General features: G+C 37.0%; 1 protein-coding gene across 6 annotated transcripts in view; it reads left to right on the top strand.

Annotated features, from left to right (window-relative positions):
* The window catches only part of Marf1 (meiosis regulator and mRNA stability factor 1-like protein), a 210,064-nt gene that overhangs the window by 130,679 nt on the left and 59,893 nt on the right, over nucleotides 1-19,492 (top strand). For all 6 annotated transcript variants that reach the window (XM_081732010.1, XM_081732009.1, XM_081732005.1 and 3 more), the window contains 4 exons: nucleotides 5,242-5,421; nucleotides 7,351-7,526; nucleotides 13,403-13,625; nucleotides 18,702-18,880. In XM_081732010.1, coding sequence (XP_081588136.1) covers nucleotides 5,242-5,421; nucleotides 7,351-7,526; nucleotides 13,403-13,625; nucleotides 18,702-18,880 — 758 coding nt within the window. The remainder of the gene's footprint in view (nucleotides 1-5,241; nucleotides 5,422-7,350; nucleotides 7,527-13,402; nucleotides 13,626-18,701; nucleotides 18,881-19,492) is intronic.

The following is a 19,492-nucleotide window of genomic DNA, read 5'->3' as shown; positions in this document are numbered from 1 at the left end:
TGCATGCTTTAAGGTCCGTTACACAGTCACGCGAAGTCCCGCGTGGCAAGATTGTTCTATTGTTTCTTATGGGTGCATACATAGTCACGCGGAGGCCTCCGCGTGGCCCTATCCGCGCTCCATCCTCCGCGAGGCAGATAGGGCCATTGAGCAAATGGGTGCTTACATAGTCAAGCGGAACTCCGCGCGCGGAGCAGCCACTTCCCTTTCAAATGTAAAGAGCAAGGTGCATAGTAGCAAAACCAAAATGGAGATTGATCCAGAAAGACTTAATACAGAAGTTGAATTAAGACAATGTTTATGGGATCCCGCTTGCGTAGAGTACAAAAATCGTGAGATTCGCAATTTTTCCAATTAATTCATCAAACGACCGGACTGACATGCGAAAATAATCGAAGAACTTTTTCTCATCTTCTTGCAAACTTACATACAGAGTAACTAAGGGGTAATTTCGGAACCGCCTATTTTTATGTTTTCTTCGTTTTCTCTTCTTACAGAGAGACAATAGTGTCTTCAGTGGGCTAAAACTGCGTATTCTAGCAGAGGTTCAAAATTATGCAAAAAGAAAAAGAAAAGAAAGAAAAAGAAAAAAGAAAAAAAAAAGAAATTCTAGTATCCGAGCCTTTTAGAGTAGGAAGATAAAACTGAATGTAAATTCATATGCGAACACGTAGCCCAGCGTTTTCGAAAATTTTGCTTTTAAGGGGAAAAGAAAGTCTCTCTCGCTCTCTGCCACGGGAAAATAACTGAACCGTTTGAAATGAATTTGTGTCCTGAACTGTGTTCAAATATTTTCAAATTGCAGAAGGTGTTTCTGTGCTACATATGTTTAAATTGAGAATAGTTCCTGTCTCATGAAGATGTTTCTAAAATGTTGAGAAGAAAAGGAGACTGTCTATGTCAATATCTAAGTGTGTCTGTGAAATAAAGGGATTTGTCCCGTAATAATACGTATATTTTTTGCTGAGACAAAAAATCTGCCTCAATGGAAATTTAAATGTGTATGCTGTTTTTCATGTATATGTATGTAAAGTGATCTTTTGAACCTTCTATACTGAAGTGATCGGTATAGCAAGGTTGCGTTTCTCAAGGTTTTGTCCTAGGCCAGTTTCGTCCCCCGAGATTTTGTACCCAAACCGGGCTTCGATGAGGAGAGTTTAAACGGGAATTCTCTAAAGTAATGTGAAAACTTAGAAAGTGGACGTGTGAGGTTTGATATTTGCGTACAATGTGGAAATTGTAAAAACTGAATGCTACATACTTAGTGTACAGAAAACGATGCAACATAATATTGGTTGGTTAATTTGGAGTTTAGCGTCCCTTCAGCACCGAGGTTGTATGAGACGGAATCGTGGAGCTTAACGTGGGATCCGAACCACATTAGCTTCCACCGCAAATCGAATCCGGGTCTACCACACCAAAAGCACATACGCTAACCATATACAGTAGCCACAAGGAAGTTCTGCAACTTGTTATTGTTTATGCATATCTGCTTACCATACATAATCGTATTCAACAATAAGATAGACTATTTTTCCGACACATAATCACTGGTCTTTTGAAGAAAGCAGGGGCCACGGTGGCAGAGCGTTCTCCTCTGGTGCGCGAGTTTCCTGGTTCAATCCCAGCCCGCGCCAAATGAACTTTGTGATGGACAGACATCGTGTTGCGTGGGTTTTCTAAGGTTCTCCCATTTCCTGCCGCTTTCTTCATTCCACCATTTCCTTAATTGCTCATCATGACTGTCTCCTTTAGCCTAGCCTGCATAACCGTGGGACGTAGGACTTAGATTTCATTTCATTCATTTTCTTTTGAAGAAAGCAAGCATCAACGACACGTGTTAAAATGCTCGGTTTTTATCAACTTCACCTTCCATGTTGGCGCTGTAGAGAGAAGAGAAAGTAAGATCAGTATTACAAAACTTATATCACCTGATTCTACATAACCTCTATCCAAGAGGCCTGAAAGAAATTATGCACATTGTCCTTAGATATGATTTCTTTTAACGTAAAAATTGCTATGAATATATGTTAAACCCCAGTGTGTGTATATAATATGTACGTCGGAAACAAAGAAATCCCAGTATGAGTGTGAGAAAATCAAAATAAAGGTGCACACGTGATAGTTGTGAAGAAAAGTAGACTGAAAATATTAAAGAAAGACTCTTAGCTTTCGAAACTAAATATTATCGAAATTTAGAAGACAATTCTGATTCAAAATAAGTACGTAAATGCATTAGAGTCCGTTATATTTCCGGTATAGTCTTGCTCACAACTATTTTTATTATATATCTTTATTTTGATCATATGTATGTTAGAATACGACTGAACTAAACTTGATTGTCTCCTTTAGCGCCTACTATGACTCTCAGGTTGGTAAACGCTAATCCCATATGGGTCAGTTCTCCTCCAAGTTATTGTAGATCAGTTTGAATAAGAATCTTATTAAACATACTTGATAAGCTTGCGGTAAAGAGAGAGAGAGACAGAGAAGATATATTGTGATGCAAATGATGATTTTAACAGCAACTGTGGTGTTGTTGGCAGTGAAATGGTGGGCATTCAGTTGGGTAATGTGTGACTGAACACATTGATGACTGCTTATTTATTTCTGACCTTCATTCTCCTATAAAAATGAAATGAAATGAAATCTTTCGTCCCACGGTTATACCGGCTAGGCTAAAGGAGACGGTGAAGATGAAAAATGAATTAAATAGTGGAATGAAAAAAGTGCGGGGGAAACGGGAGAACCCCGAGAAAACCTACCTACACGGTGTTTGTCCACCACAAAGTTGATTTGGCGCGAGCTGAGGTCAAACCAGGGACCCAATGCACCAGAGGTGAACGCTCTACCACTGAGCCATCGTGGCCCTTCATTCTACTATAATTTCAGTGTTATATATTCTTATAATTTTGGTAGCAAGGGGCAGTAATCGTAAATAATCAGAGAAAGTAACAGAAGAGCTACTTAAATTAAGAAGTGACGAACTCCGGTCTAGTGGAAATCTAAAAATAATGAAGTTAAACGCTGATGCGCTAGCCACGGGATCACTCAACTGAACATTCATAATCTGGCCGACGATAGTTCTCCATGGCTAGTATCACCAGGGAGTTCAGATTTCAGTGTGTATAATTAGAACATAATGAAGAAGTAGAAGAACCGACATAGAATTTTGTACAGTTCAAGATATAATTTTACAGGTAGTGAATCCTATGTGAAGCTTGGAGGGGAAACATTGTTGCACAATCTTAAATTAAGGAAATAAATTTTGATATAAATGTGTTCATTGTAGATTTTCAGTGTAGTCACCATATCGCTTACAAGTACACGTAAGTGCAATCACAGATTGTTCCTGTAACTTGTATAATTGTATTGGTTCCTTGAGTTATTCCTTGCATGGACGTACGAGAGCTCGAGATGGTTAATCTTGTGTTTTAAATATGTTCCTCCTTTCCTGTAATTGTGCTTCAACAGATGTACATCTATTTTGAGATATGTATTAAAGACTAAACCACTTTTATTTTCACTTTTCTTACCTTTACTTTCAAAATGACCTTCATCAAATTTCCCATTTCTGATGCGTTATAGTCTCGTAATCGGGATCATCACAAGACATTTTAGTCTGAGGGAAGTAGAGGACACACGCACACAATAATAATAATAATAATAATAATAATAATAATAGTAATCAAGGTAAAAAGTTCATTTCTTACTGTTACTATTAACCAGAAAGTCTTGATTCCGATTCATTTATCCTTTTGTGAAAGTCATGTTCGTATACTTACCTCTACGAGCGAAAGCATACAATAAATGGAAAGAAAAGACTTAAGTTTAATAACACATCTTTCAATAGAAATGTTATTTTGACAGCCAAAATTTTTAAGATATAAGGAAAACCTATAATATAAAGGTAACCAAGAAAGTTCTGTCGCTTTTTCACCCACCACCTTCTAACATCGATATGTCACTTCAAAAATAGTCCCCATGAGCATTGACGACCTTCTGCCAACGTTCTGGAAGGCCATGGATTCCATCGCGGTAGAATTTGGTGGACCGTGAAGCGAAAATTTTATCAAGTGCATTTTGTACCTCTACTAGGGATTTGAACTGGCGTCCTGTAAGGTGATTTTCAAAGGAATGCAACAGGTGATAATCGGACGGTGCAATGACCGGGGAGTATGGCGCATGCAATAGTATTTCCCATCCAAGGCGTAGAATGGTGTCCCGAGTCATCCTAGCCACGTGGCGTTGTCCTGTAATTGCGATTTAAAAGTGCTGGCTCCAGAGTTTTGAGTTCTTGAACACGACTTAATTGCTGACAGTATACAGTTGCATTGATGCTCTGACCAGCTGGTAACAGTTCCGGATGCACGATGCCGCGAGCAGTCCACGAAACATACAGGAGGGCCTGCTTCTGGTGCAATGCTGGTTTAGGCTGTTTTGGAACCGGTTCATTGATGCTAATCAATAATGATGGCGCCGTGGAGCTTCGTACAAAACCCACTTCTCATCACATTTCAACATCCCGTCCAGAAATGGGTCCTTCCTCAGATGAGACAGCAAAGAAACACAGGTGTTTGCTCGCGTTGCCTTCTGGCCCGGAGTCAAATCATGTGGGACCCATCGACCCAACTTTCAGTGTTTCCCAAGATGATGGAGGTGCTGCCGAATGGTTTCTCCACTCACACTCAATTGTAGTCGAAGTTCCTTATATGCCTGGCCATGTTCGCCTCAATTGCTGCCTGAAGATGTTTATTTTGTACATGTGTTGATCTTTTGGCACGTGTTGCATCTTCGAGTTTCGTCACCGTGTTTAAACTTGTTAAACCACCGCTGCACTGTCCGCGTAGTCACGACCCCCTTTAAAAACTTGGCATATCTTCCGCCCCTCTGCAGCGGCGTTTGACCCCTATTTGAACTCGTACAGCATACACGCCCTTATGACGTTCTGTGGAGGTCCCGTGTTCACTCTGTCCTTACGCAAGTTCATGGTGTAACTGAACTGCCACAACCAGGTATTATGTTGTATATATACACACACACACCAACAACTAACCTTCGCCGTATCTGCATTCGCATTCAACTCACGGTGTGAGGGCCAATTAAAAATAGACCTCCACAAAAGCGACAGAACTTTCTTGGTTACCGTTACATTAGTAAGTAGAAGGTACATGAATATTTAATTGCCCTTTCTGTTTTAGTTTATTAAAAAATAAATATGTGAAAATCGTTTATTTGCAGAGTCACTTCCGTGTCATTCCAAGTTCTCAGCCAATGCATGGGAAATCGGGATTGTGTCAGTTTCCATATCCCACTGCACCGCCTAACCCAGTGGAGCTTCAGGTCACAAACCTCGATCAAAATATTGATGTTAAAGACATCAAAAGAATTCTCCTTTCAGTGTTCAGCGAACATGTTATGGTAAGTGCAGTGAATATTTATTTTCTCTTTGTTGTTACTTTCGTATAAGATACTCTACACAAGAAAGATTTTAAATACAGATAATATATAAACATAGACAAGAATGCATTTTAACACTGTAAATTCTGATGAATGGTACTTTTACGCCTTGATTTTTTATTCTTTTAACGTATTACTTATTCCCAGTTACAAAGAAGAGATAAGATATATTTAAATACACAAAACATCCGTGAGGTAGTTTCACATTATTCAGTAGCGGCTGTTACTGTATAATTTAGAACTTTTCGACATATCTATTAAACAAATAGTAATGTTTTTCTACAAGAATATGCAAAAGATAATAAATAATTGTAATTAATCTAAAATTTTGTATGTTTACATAGATGTTATTTGGAAATAAAAAGAATTTAGTGTGTTGAGCAAACGGATAGAAAATATAAATTCTATTGATAGCAGATAAATTTAAGCTTTGTTTATAGTAGTTGTAGTATAATCATGCCTGTTGTTCTGTATGGTTGCGAAACATGGTTGCTTACTCTGAGGGAAGAACATAGACTGAAAGTATTTGAGAACAAGATCCTGAGAAGCGGACCCAAGAGGAACGGGAATGGGGAATGGCGGAAACTTCATAACGAGGAACTACATAATTTAGACGGTTTACCCAACATTGTTAGAATCTTCTAGGTGGGCAGGTCATGTAGCTAGAATGGAAGAAAGTAGAAACGCTTTCAAAGTACTGACTGGAAGACCCATCAAAAAACGACCATTAGGAAGACCTAGGCGCAGATGGGAGGACAATATTAAGATGGATCTCGCAGAGATTGGAATACAAAGTAGAAACTGGATGCAGTTATCTAAGGATAGAAGTCAGTGGAGAGCTTTTGTGAACGCGGCATTGAACCTCCGGGTTCCATAGGCCATAGAGTTAATTAGTTTTTTATATATTTTTATTATATATCTATATCTATCTATCTATATATATATATATATATATATATATATATATAGTTGTAGCAGATAAATTTAAGCTTTATTTATAGTAGTTGAACAATTGACAGAGTTTCTTCCGTGTTTGGACGCTGTCGAAAAATGTGGATATGAAGAATAAAGTGAAATTTTCGACGTAAGGCACTTATTATGCTTATAAGAATGCATTCTAGAGATATTCAATGTTAAACATACCCCTTAAGGCGTGTTTGGAATTTCGCATACATGCGTAGTTACATGGGAAGATTGTGCACAAAAATCAACTCAGGCTAAATTACCTCAAATCAAAAATCAACTAACATAAATTATTTAATATAAAACTGTATTATTGACTACACATACATACATGATTGAACATTGAAAATAGTGTCGCTTATATGAAATGTACTTTACGACACTATTCAAACATAATTACTAGCTAGGCTGAAGCATGTTGTTCTTCGTCGAGGAACTGCATAATTACTTTAGAGGTTGGTTAGCACCTCCCATGACGTTGCATTCAGTCTCGAACCCAGCACTTTTCTTTAAAAAGCTTACTCTCTAAAGCCTCACTTGCAACATTTTTTTACTTACGCATTATCTGCAAGCCCGTTGCTATTGGTTAATACTGTTCAAGCACCTGGCCGCAACAGAAAAGACATGAGATCAACTGAAATCGCACATTCTCACGGTCTTAGAGATAAAGTGAGCACAATGCACTATTGTCTATTAAAGAAAATTGAGAAAAGCACTTCGTTGAGTAAAAATTATTTCAGTGCCCAGAAAATTGTCCTAATAAGGCAGTTTCACCAAAATAAGAGTAGTGTTGAATATACGATAAAATAGGAAAATTATATGTTTTCTATAAAGTTTATTTTTATATAAAGATTAGATTAGAAGTAATATTGAAATAAAGAAGCTAGGGTAATAACAGTTTTTTTTTAATAACTTTTTTCCCAATAGGTTTTGCATGTATCGGTTTTTATTCAAGCGGATGGAAATCTTGCAGCTTCAGTGAAAGTTCCGTCGCTTCAAGATGCTCAATACGCCGTTTCACAGCTTCATAGGAAGAAGATAGGCTTTAAAAGGATTTTAATTTCGTATTCACATACTCCTGGACCGAATCCAGCTCTTCTCAGGTAAATATAAATTATGTAGTTATTTACTGTCTTCTACTTAACCCGTCAACGCCCAGCGTCCCCACAGGGGACACTACTTTAAAGGCGCCTTCTTGTTCACTAATTGTCCATCAGAGGGTTCTAGTGAACCACAGTAGCACCAGCTACATACCTATGTATGTTGCATCACCACACAAAATAGTTTCGAAGTCGACGTATAGTACAAGGAAGAAGATGCCTTTAAAGTAGTGTCACCTGCAGATGACATTGGGCGTTAACGGGTTAAGAAAGAAAACTTACTAATGTTCCAGCTTATCAGGAGCATACATGAAAAATTAAGTGGTGGTGGTATAGTGTGTGTAGGGCGTAGTGACAGTGTTTTTGCTTTCTCTAAAGTACATTTCGATAGTTCAATAATGACCATAAAGAATACGTAATAAATAATTTGAAGCTTCTTTTGTTCTTAAATTTCCAGAAATTTATATTTTTCTGTGCGATGTATTAAGGTCGACTTGCATTTCCATCCTCAGTTAAAATTGTTTTTTTTATTTATATATTTTTCTCTTTTACACACCGGTAATTCCTAAAATTCCTATCCTGTCTCTTTTTTTACACACCGTTAATTCCTAAAATTGCTGTTCTGTCTCCTTTTACACACCGTTAATCTATAAAATTGCTATCCTGTCTCCTTTTACACACCGTTAATCCCTAAAATTGCTGTCTTGTCTTCTTTTGCACACCGTTAATCTCTAAAATGGCTGGGGCCGCGGTGGCTCAGTGGTAGAGCGTTCACCTCTGGTGCTTGGGGTCCCGGGTTCGATCCCAGCCCCCGCCAAGTGAACTTTGTGGTGGACAAACACCGTGTGCGTGGGTTTTCTCGGGGTTCTCCCGTTTCCTCCCACTTTCTTCATTCCACCATTTCATTCATTACTCATCATCACCGTCTCCTTTAGCCTAACCGGCATAACCGTGGGACGTAAAACTTAAAGATTTCATTTCATTTCTAAAATGGCTGTCCTTTTGTGGATTTGAAATGAAACTAACGAGGAAACCGATTCAAGTGTGACACGAAATTGTGGACGAGTTTATGCGCAAACAAAGTGTTTTTGTATTCAATTAAACCTATTAGACAAAAACCCTCGATCTTAACTGTTCCGGAGATATAGAGAAATAAGGGGAAGGCTGGTGCTCCGATACTTTGCGAATTTTTCAATATGTAGCGATAATACAACTAAAAGACACATTTAAAAATGAAGAATTACTTCACCTAGGAAACTTGAGAAATACGTCACCTTAGATATGAGGGTTACAAAACTCTAGGGGAAGTCCATAAAAATTCTAGGGGAAGAATGTTTTGGAGGGGGAAGGCGAAAATAACGGAGTTCCATTGTTGCCTGAAATAGGCGTGTAAGGTGTCTATGTTCAAGTTTCTTGGTACGTTGAATCGAATTAAAGCATCATCAGGTCAAATAGGATGAAAAATGTAAAAAATGGTTGCTGTCCAAACTCTTCAAATATTTATAACAGTATGAGGAACTACTTTACTTGTGACCTCCTTGTTGTTTACATGCAACAACTTTGTGGTATACAGAGTATCAGGCGTACAGGTTGTAGTTTTTTAGGTGGAAGATACTGTTTTTATTTATTGATTCTTTGCGTAATATATGTCATACAAGTACACACTGTCGTACTTACGTTTGTAACAGTGTGTGTTTGTTTCATATTATTTGATTTGTTTTTCTATAGCGCTTTTGCACCTTGTATTTTCGTTCATAATAACGTCTCTGTTCCTCTGTTCGTGGCTTTTCTTATTTTCTACAAACTACAAACGAAACAAAAAGGCATCGTATATTAGCAAGTAATGCCATACAATTTTGTTCTTCGTGTCAATGGCGTTTGTTGTTTCTCATAGTCCCTTCTTTTTACGGCCCCTCTCAAAAGCTGCATCACCTCTGAACATTCAATACCACTTTTTTTTTTTTTTTTTCGCTGTGGTGCATCTTTCTTAACATTTAAATGCAATTTCCAAATATATTCACTCGCAACATAGCCGAAAATCCACAAAATATCAGATCACCAGCTTTCCCCTTGCCCCTCTATATCTCCCGAACGATTCAGATTGAGGGTTTTTCTCTCTAACTGAATTCATTGTTCACAAAAACACTTCGATTGCGCATAAACTCGTCCACAATTTCGTGTCACATTTGAATCTGTTTCCTTGGAGGTAGAATTGCGAATAACCTATAGACCGAGATAACATTTTACAGTCTGTTGTATATTCGAATCATACTCTCAATTCTACCTATTTTAAAATTTACAAGGGTATGGCAATTCTAAGGATTAATATTGTAAGAAGAACATTACATGTAACATGGACATTACGCAAAAATGATGAAAAACGACTGGAAGCTGTTGAAATGTGGGTGTGGAGAAGAATGGAGAGAATTAGTTAGGTCGAGCGAAAAACGAATGAGGATGTTAGAAATGATGGGTAGAAAAAAAAAAACAGTTTTAGATGATATTGGGAAGAGGAGGAGAAACTGGGTGGGACATTGGCCAAAAAGGAACTGTATCATGAGGGACGTTCTAAAGGATATAGTGACAGCAAAAAGAGAAGGTGGAGACGGGAAGCTACAATTGATGGCCGGTATAAAAGCAGTAAAATCGTAGGTGAAGGTGAAGAGGTTAGGGGAAGACCGTGGAGAATGGAAGCTTCTCAGTTGCGGCAAGTGACTTGCCAATATTGGCACAATACGTATGATCATGATGCTGTAAGAAGAGAGGAGTATATAAATAAAGGAACCAGTATCGCTTTATTATGGAGTCGGCCTTGAAATATCGCAGAAGAAAATATACGAACAAAATATAAGTGTGAAATTATCCATTTGGAGAAATTTCTGTAGATTGACATTTTGTCTAACCATACATTGAAACAACTATTATTAGGATCTCAGATTTGAGCGTAGATAGTAGTGGATTGAGTATTTTCTATTTGAAAAATAATTCAGAAATTGAAAAGTAGGCTTGTACAAAAAATCTAGAAGTAAAAATAAGATACACCTTTAAGAAATATATTTTTAAAATTTATTGGTAAGTAGTATTTTTATATGATTGTACAGTAGGGTGCATCGAATTTCCACTTTTTTTGAAATCAGCTTACCCTTAGTGATATTTTTTTGCGAAATGGCCTCCATATAACGTGTAAAAAATTGCAAGTCGATTGGTCAATATCTTTAGGTGCCACCAACGGCCAAAAGTTTTGAAATTTTGTTAAAAAATAAATGTTATTTTAAAAAATGTAAAATATCTAGTTTTATGAAATATGGTTATCCTATGTGGTTTTGTTTCTGTAAAAGGTCAATATTTTACGTGAAAAAAAAAATTTCAGTTTGATGGGTCAAGTCATTCAGGTGCCAACTGTGGCTTAAAATATGGACAAATGTGTCCCTACTTTTTCATTTTTGTAAAATTAAGTAGCGTTGTTTGTGATTCATCCGGATCGTTAATTAGATAAGAAAGATTTTGTTTTACATCTGCAGCTATTTGCTTATTTCCAAACGTTAATGATGGAAATGACCCAGAACTCACCATGAGGAGGTGGCTGTAGTTCGAGTTCCGCCCACCCGTATATACTAATGTTGCATATGGTAGTGCAAGTCATATTGTTACTCTTTTACCTCAAACTGTTTTTCTTTTCTTTTTTGTATTACATTCTGGTATGTTTTTTCTTGATTGTAATGTTGATAGGACAAATCTATGTCGTGCTTCTTGCCCACATACCGTTGATGCCGCTTGTCCCCAACTTCACCATTCTTTCTACCGCGCGAGTGTGACAGGGTAAGGATGTAATATATTCATTAGCCATTGGAGCCGTCTTTACATTTTCTCTTAGCTTCTGCAGGCTCAAGTGTTTTGTCAGTGGTGGCTCTGTCAGCGTTATGTTGACCAATTAATCATATCACCAATTAATCATCATACACACGAATGAGCTCCCATTTCGACATTTGATTGAATTTATAGACGGCAAGTCTACTTTACCAAATACATTTAAAGGACCAATAGGATCAGCACTTCCAATCTGCGAAGAGTTGTCACTCCAGATTTTTCAGCCCGTTCCAGTAGACTGGGATCTCAACTTCACTGAGGATTCATTAAACACGGATCAAAAATATGTGCTGAATATCTGCCAAGCGGTTTCTTCAGGAGAATGGCCCATTGAGTTAGCTCACATGAAGCCTGGTAAAATCCATCAAGCCAGATGGGTAATTACAGCAAATAGAGTCTTACGTTTGTGCGTAGGAACAAAAGAACCCACGAATGAACTTAAAACCATCGTCCAGTACATCATGATGGTCTACGCGCCACTCTGGTGTGCTGTGATCCGTAATACATCATGTGCAGAAGAAGCTCGTCATTTGTGGCAACTCATCACGACTTCTCGCCACATGGAAGCGAAATACAGGAAAATAATTGATCCAGTGTCCGTAGAAATGCGTGGTACGGTCATCCTGAAAACCTACTTCTATCAATGTTGACTGACCAAGATGCTAACGTACGAGAGCTCGGCTGGAGGCGAGTCCTAAAAGCAAGACAAACGACCCAATCTGGTGGTCGCGTACCGGTACGAGAATTCGTCATCCCTGAAATCAACTTAGAAGCGACAAACTATGTTGATATGATTAATTGGTCAACATGACGCTGACAGAGCCACCACTGACAAAACACTTGAGCCTGCAGAAGCTAAGAGAAAATGTAAAGACGGCTCCAATGACTAATGAATATATTACATCCTTACCCTGTCACACTCGCGCGGTAGAAAGAATGGTGAAGTTGGGGACAGAAGCGGCATCAACGGTATGTGGGCAAGAAGCACGACATAGATTTGTCCTATCAACACTACAATCAAGAAAAAACATACCAGAATGTAATACAAAAAAGAGAAGAGAAACAGTTTGAGGTAAAAGAGTAACAATATGACTTGCACTACCATATGCAACATTAGTATATACGGGTGGGCGGAACTCGAACTACAGCCACCTCCTCATGGTGAGTTCTGGGTCATTTCCATCATTAACGTTTGGAAATAAGCAAATAGCTGCAGATGTAAAACAAAATCTTTCTTATCTAATTAACGATCCGGATGAATCACAAACAATGCTACTTAATTTTACAAAAATGAAAAAGTAGGGACACATTTGTCCATATTTTAAGCCACAGTTGGCACCTGAATGACTTGACTCACCAAGCTGAAATTTTTTTCACGTAAAATATTGACCTTTTACAGAAACAAAACCACATAGGATAACCATATTTCATAAAACTAGATATTTTACATTTTTTAAAATAACATTTATTTTTTAACAAAATTTCAAAACTTTTGGCCGTTGGTGGCACCTAAAGATATTGACCAATCGACTTGCAATTTTTTACACGTTATATGGAGGCGATTTTGCAAAAAAATATCACTAAGGGTAAGCTGATTTCAAAAAAAAGTGGAAATTCGATGCACCGTATTCTACAGTCGAGTTAGAAAGATGGCTACTCCGCTCTCTTGAACATCAGATATAGTGACAAACCTTTAATACAGGCTTGAAAAAAATGCCAGTTGACCCAAGAAGATTCATCTTTGTTTAATTTAATCTATGGGCAAGAACTTTTATAAATAGACATGTGAGCACGTTTCTTTAATTTCTTCTTTACACAAAACACTATAAAACATTTTCTCATATTTAACATAAATTCAACGAATTTTGACTAATTGAATGTGGAGTTCATTTATTTTTATTTTATTTTATTTTATTTTATTTTTTTTTTTTTTTTTTTTTTTTTTTTTTTTTAATTCGAAACTTTTATAAGCAAGTAAAACTGTTAAAACTAAAAATTTTGTCTTACTCTAGGTCTCAAATCGTAGCGTTGTTATCCGAAGTACCGGGCCGCCAGTTGCCATTGTTCAAATTTCGTGAGCTGTTTGAAAGTCGGTACCTGATCTCAGTGAGTGTGTCTGAGTTGTACAAAATGCGTGATGTTATTCTAATTGGAGATGAGGCAACAGGGAGAATGGTACGATTAAACCCGGATTACAGAGGAACGCCATCGCCAGCAAGTACAACCACCATTGAAGTAAGTATATTCAAAAGGTATACGCTTCTTATTAAGTTTTGCGTGTTGAACTCTGTAGTATTTGTTGTTAGGTATTAGCTGTACGAACAAATACATGGCAAATAACATGTAGAAATGGAAGCCAAACACACACATTCCTCTCCTTATTCCCAGTGGTATGCTCTTGGATTCAGTATTGTTTCCGCGTCCAGGCAAAGTTGACAAACTTCAGCAGAATGTAAAAATTAAACTGCAATGAAGTTAATAAACTCAGAAAGTGTTCCCTTATTGTTCTGTACTTTCTGTAATTAAGCAAAAATGTTAAAACGTCGAATTTCTGGTAGCTGTCAGCGTTAGCATTGTCAAGATAGATAAGAAAAAGTTTCGAAGGACACGTAGGATGTATGGGAATATTTAAATACAAAACAAAGAAGTAGCAGTGTCACGTGTACACCACGTGGAGGAATTTGGTTTGTGAGACATGATAGTTTCTCAATTAACATTGAAACCAGAAGAGGTAGTAGATTTCTACCACTTCCGGTTTCAGTAGATAGATTAGATTTGAGATAGAATATATCCTTGGGATTGTACAAAACTGCTTCACACTATCTGTTACCATTTTTACACGATACCGATCAATGTTAAAATCGCAAATGCTTGATTTTGCCACTTCTGGTGTAGATGGTTGAGAGAAGATATTCGTAGAGCGTTAAATCGATTCCTAAAAACCATTTTTCACTATCTCTTATAGTTTGAAACCGGAAGTTGCAGTGAATTTTTTATCACTTCCGGTTTTAGTAAAGGGTTAAGGATTAGGTATATTCTTGAGACGCTTAATCGATAGGAGGAAACAGCTTTTCGCTATCTAGTACCTTTTTGTTCTATAGTGTTTACAATTAAAATTGGAAATGGTTGATTTCTACAACTTCCAGTAAATGGATCACCTGCATGAACGAAATCGAATCTAATTTCTGGCCCGCTACATTCTGGCCAAAATTGATTATGATGATCCATCAACTAGAAAAACTAAAATTGTTTATACTAGTGAGTAAACACGTTTTGCTAAACAGTTCTCCAATGTATTTCATTTGTAAATATTTCCATGCATTGTCTGCCCTCAAAAACATAGTATCATGACAATGCTGATGATGTTACCGAAAATTTGACTTTTTAGCATATTTAGCATAAACTTCAGAAAATACAAAAGATCAAAAATGAGTTATCTTCTGAGTTCATTGATAAGGTTGACCTTAGCGTGGTTTGCATTATAATGCAGAGAGCTATCAAATTCTAAAAATGACAAAATGACACGAACTTTGAAATCGAAAAACATATTAAAAAACTGTTGTTACAATATTTCAAATCATACTCTTTCCTTGGATTATGAAAATGCACTAGATTTTGGATGGGAAAGCATGGTATTACTCTTTTATTTGCAATTTATTGGTATATAAAAATAGGATTCTTTGATAATTAAAATAAAAAGTTCATGTATAATTATAATTGGAAGTGTATGTTACGTTACGTTTTGGTCTTTTGTGTTTATTAATTGAGAAGGGGTGTCTCACGAGATAGTGAATGCAGATTGTTAGTTTCATGCCCATGTCCAACTCCTTGCTGCCATTGTGAGTGGTAATGCCATTAATTCATTGCTAAGATGATTTCCTGATATCTTACCTAATTTGTGAAGACAGTTCTTGGGTACTTAGGCAGGGTAGTGTATCAGTTTTGCTGCTGTGTATTTTTGGGTGCCGTGTAACGAGGAAAAGGGTGACATAGTATGTAACGGCTAAATCGTTCCGCGGTTTTCATCACATATTGTGGCTGGAGTTTCCGATTGATAATGAAGAGTTTGAATATTTAATTTTACATCCTCTAATTCTTTTTAATCGGTTTTCTGTATTTTATTAATCTTTCTTTCACAAACTTATACAGGGTGTCTATCGGTCACGAAAGTCATGAAAGAGTCACGAAATCAGAAAACGGTCATGAAAGTCAAGAAATTTAGCTTTTGGGTCACGATTTTTTCTTATCTACAAACATAAGTGCAAACTGAAAGAAAAAAAAAAGTCCTATAAAATGTCAAAATACACTACGAAAAATGTCTGTGGTCGGCTTTAGACGCTACCAGGGCTCATAGCAAGTTACTTTTTTTTTTTTTTAACTAAAAGTTACTTTTTTTCAAGTTGGTCACTAAAAGTTACTTTTTTGGGAGGTAAAGTGACTCTTTCGTGCGATTTATGTTTTGCATTGGCAGTTTTCTAAGAAAAATACTACAAAAATAAATGGAAAAAGGCAGAATCTTGTTACTCGTTACTCTTCTGAAGCGCTGCTACATGTGAAACAGTCAGCTTTATTCTCACTTCAGTTTTTATTCTTTCTAAAGCATAGTGGATGGTTGGTGGATGCTTAAGCTCTCAAGGTGGGGTTGAAAACCCTTCTGTGTCTATTCTTTCTTCTATCATAATAGTCTTTTAGTTTTCTCGTAATAGTTAACGCTCCGCTCAACGTTGTGTGTGTGTGTTTCTGTTTGTGTAATTCATCATGTTCGTCTTGTGCTATGCTTCTTGTATGTTCTTCTTAAGAGTAGATGAAGAATTTGAGTATTTCATGGCTTTGAGAAATCTCAATGCTAAGTTAAATACGTATAATGTCTGGGATGAAGAAATTCGGTAATAGTCCAGAACTATTTCCACTTACTCAGAAGCTTCTTACATCTGCTAAGTCTGCTCACCATAACTACAAAGCATATTTAGAAAACCTAAGAAAAGATGAAACAAAACAACAAAGAGAGAGGTGATGGAGAAATTGACAAAGGAAAAAAGGGATATGATGAGATTTTGGTCACTTTTTTGTGTGCTTTTGGTCACTTTTTCATATGCTTTTGGTCACTTTTCAACTGTTTACAAGAGACCAGACCACTATGAGCCCTGCGCTACCAAATCGCAAGCAAAGCACGCTTCTAACGCATGCATGAAAATTTGGCCTAATTCACACCCAAATTCGCTCTGAAGAATGTTACGAAATGTTATGTTTTGGTAAAGAAAAGGTCACAAAAAGTCACGAAATTTCAATTTGGAATTTTAGTAGACACTCTGGTATACAAACTAGGGTGTTAAGATTATCGGAACATTTTTTTCTTCTGTTCGTTGTTCGAATAACATTTCTTCTATTATTCGAATATGGGCCTCGGTGGCTCAGTGGTAGAGCGTTCACCTCTGGTGAATGGGGATCTCGGTTCGAGCCCAGGTTGCGCGAATTGAGCTTTGTGGTGGACAATCACCATACACATGAGTTTTCTCGGGTTCTCGCGTTTCCTCCCACTCTTCATTCCCTTTCATTCATTTCTCATCTCCTTTAACCTAACCAGCATAACCGTGGAACCATTGGCGTAACAATAGTCTTTGGCGCCCGTAGGCAAAATCCCTAGCGGCGCCCCCTCACCCATCGAATATTCCCCATGCATGAACATCTATAACTTATGCGTACGCGCAGAAACGGCCATAAACCGAGAATTATCATTGAGACGGTATTGACAGTTTTTCTTTTTATATCGCTGTGGTATGTCTTTTAAAAGTAAACTGGACAGTGTCTTGTTCATTAAAAATATACTCATGTAAAATTCGGACTTTTTTCCAGTGGTATGTGTTAGTGTAAATAAACAGTAATGTATCAACCACTATTACCAGAAGGATTTTAAATAAATATATCTATATAGTATGTTAAAATTTTACATAATTATAAAATTTTGTGAAACCGCTTATAAGCCCTTTATTTTCAGGTTTTTATTTTTCCTTTTATTTTTTTAATCGACAAATTATATACAAAATCAAAAGTGTTTCTTTCCCTTTTTTGCTTTGCAAATTCTTTTGTCAGATCAGAGATGTCTAATTCATGAGCAAAATTTTCACCCGATCAAAGTGTCTTTTTGCCGCTTCACATTTACGAGGGGTGATCAAAAAATATGATGAATACTTTTATTAGAAACAAAATAATAAGTTTTACATGGAATTTTGATTTAATCTCCTTCAAAATACTGTCCTTGGCTAGCAATGCACTTATCCCAACGTTGGATCCATGACTGGAAGCATTTCTGGAAGCCTTCCTTTGGAAGGGCGTTCAGCTGCTCTGTCGTGACACTCAATGTCAGGAATGGTGTCAGCTTGTTTTCCTTTAAGCACGGTTTTAATTTTTGGGAAGAGCCAGAAGTTGCATGGTGCTATATCTGGAGAGTACAGCGAATGTGGACAGACAGGAATATTTTTTCGGCCAAAAAACTCGGGGATGAAAACGGATTCTATAGTCATTCGCTTGTTTGAACAAATCATTTGTGCCACTTTTTGCATATTTTAATCTGTTTTTGACGTCGAAGAACGTCTCGATCTTTATACTCGTTTTCAACTGACTCCTTGCGGCTTTTGAATTGCATATATCACTTATAAACAGTCTTCAGTGCCACTGTTTCATCACTATACACTGATTTTTGACAGTTTGTTGAGCTTCTTTGGCACTTTTTTTTTTCCAGCTTAGAACAACACTTAAATGTTGGCGCCGCATGACAGACACTCTTGACATGTCCTCACTCTTCTGCCTCTGGAAGCCAACTAACATGTCACAACTTGTTCAAACTCAGCACTGACTGTTACAAAGGTTTAGGCTACTGGGCTTACTAGTTGAAATGGATACAACATCGGTAGATGGCACTGTGCAACTACATTCGCCGTATTTTTTTTATCACACCCTGTACATACTTTAGTGACGATTGTATATGAAATTGGACAACATAGCGTAGCGGTTAACACAGCAAACCGAAGTCTCTTGTTCGATCTCCAATTAGTCAAAACATAGTGATGTAAACACGTTTAGTAAAACGCAAACTATAGTTAATTAGAACTTTAAAAGGTGACAAGTCGTTCTAAATTACCAATAGAGGAAGATGGAAGACTACACCAACTGTAATTTTTGTTTGTTTGTTTGTTTTTAGCATAGAGGTGCAAATTATATTCCCTTAATGCGGTTGATTGATGGTAATTTGAGCAATCTTTCTGTTTGTTGGCATGTATTCTGTTTCATGGTGTTGTTTCATTCTGCATCTAGGATGAAGATTCAGTTGAGTTTCCGTACTGCACAATGCATTCGAAGATTCAGCAACCAGAGAAAGGCTGGGCCGAACAAGAAGTAGCAGCACTTCCAAATGTTAATATTGGCTTAAAACTTTTCTCCTTACGCATTCATACTTTATTACATACCCATCATGGAAATGTACCTTTACCAAGGTAAGGAATTGTAAATATTATTAAAGATTATTTGAAATTAATGAATGTATTGTTACTAACCTAATTTCATTTCATTATTTACTCCATCTGACCATTGGTAAGTTTAGTTCACATGATTTTTACAGAAGTGATTGCAGATATAGACAAAATACTTTACATTGTTACATAGATATCTCTAGGTATTCTTTTACACTACAGGGTTCCTACTGGTCAGGGAAAACTCGGGGAAAATAGTGCAAGACAGGGAAATTTTATAAAATATATTTTCTGACTTACTTCAGATCTTGCACACATTAAATCAGATTAATGACACTTGCAAAGAATGCAAAGAAATACTGTTCTCTCCTTTGAATAGATATTATTGATTACAGTATGGGACGCTCAGATTTGTATGCAAGGTAAGTAGATGTACGTATGAGCAATTGATTACTATTTGTCTCGATTGAACAAATGTTCTCATTTATAAATATTCACCATTATTTATATGTCAACGTCGTCTGACACCTGTCATGAAAGTCAGGGAATTCCCTGTCAAAGGTCAGGAAGAAGCTAGGGGAAAAAGATTTCCCCAGGTGAGTAGGAGCCGTGCACTATAAAATTCTTTCTCAATTA

Source organism: Thermobia domestica, chromosome 11, assembly GCF_964235325.1.
Source record: "Thermobia domestica chromosome 11, izTheDome1.hap1.1, whole genome shotgun sequence".
NCBI classification, from domain to species: domain Eukaryota; kingdom Metazoa; phylum Arthropoda; class Insecta; order Zygentoma; family Lepismatidae; genus Thermobia; species Thermobia domestica.
The sequence above is the reverse complement of the archived record's forward strand: the minus strand, read 5'-3'. Positions and strand labels throughout refer to the sequence as shown.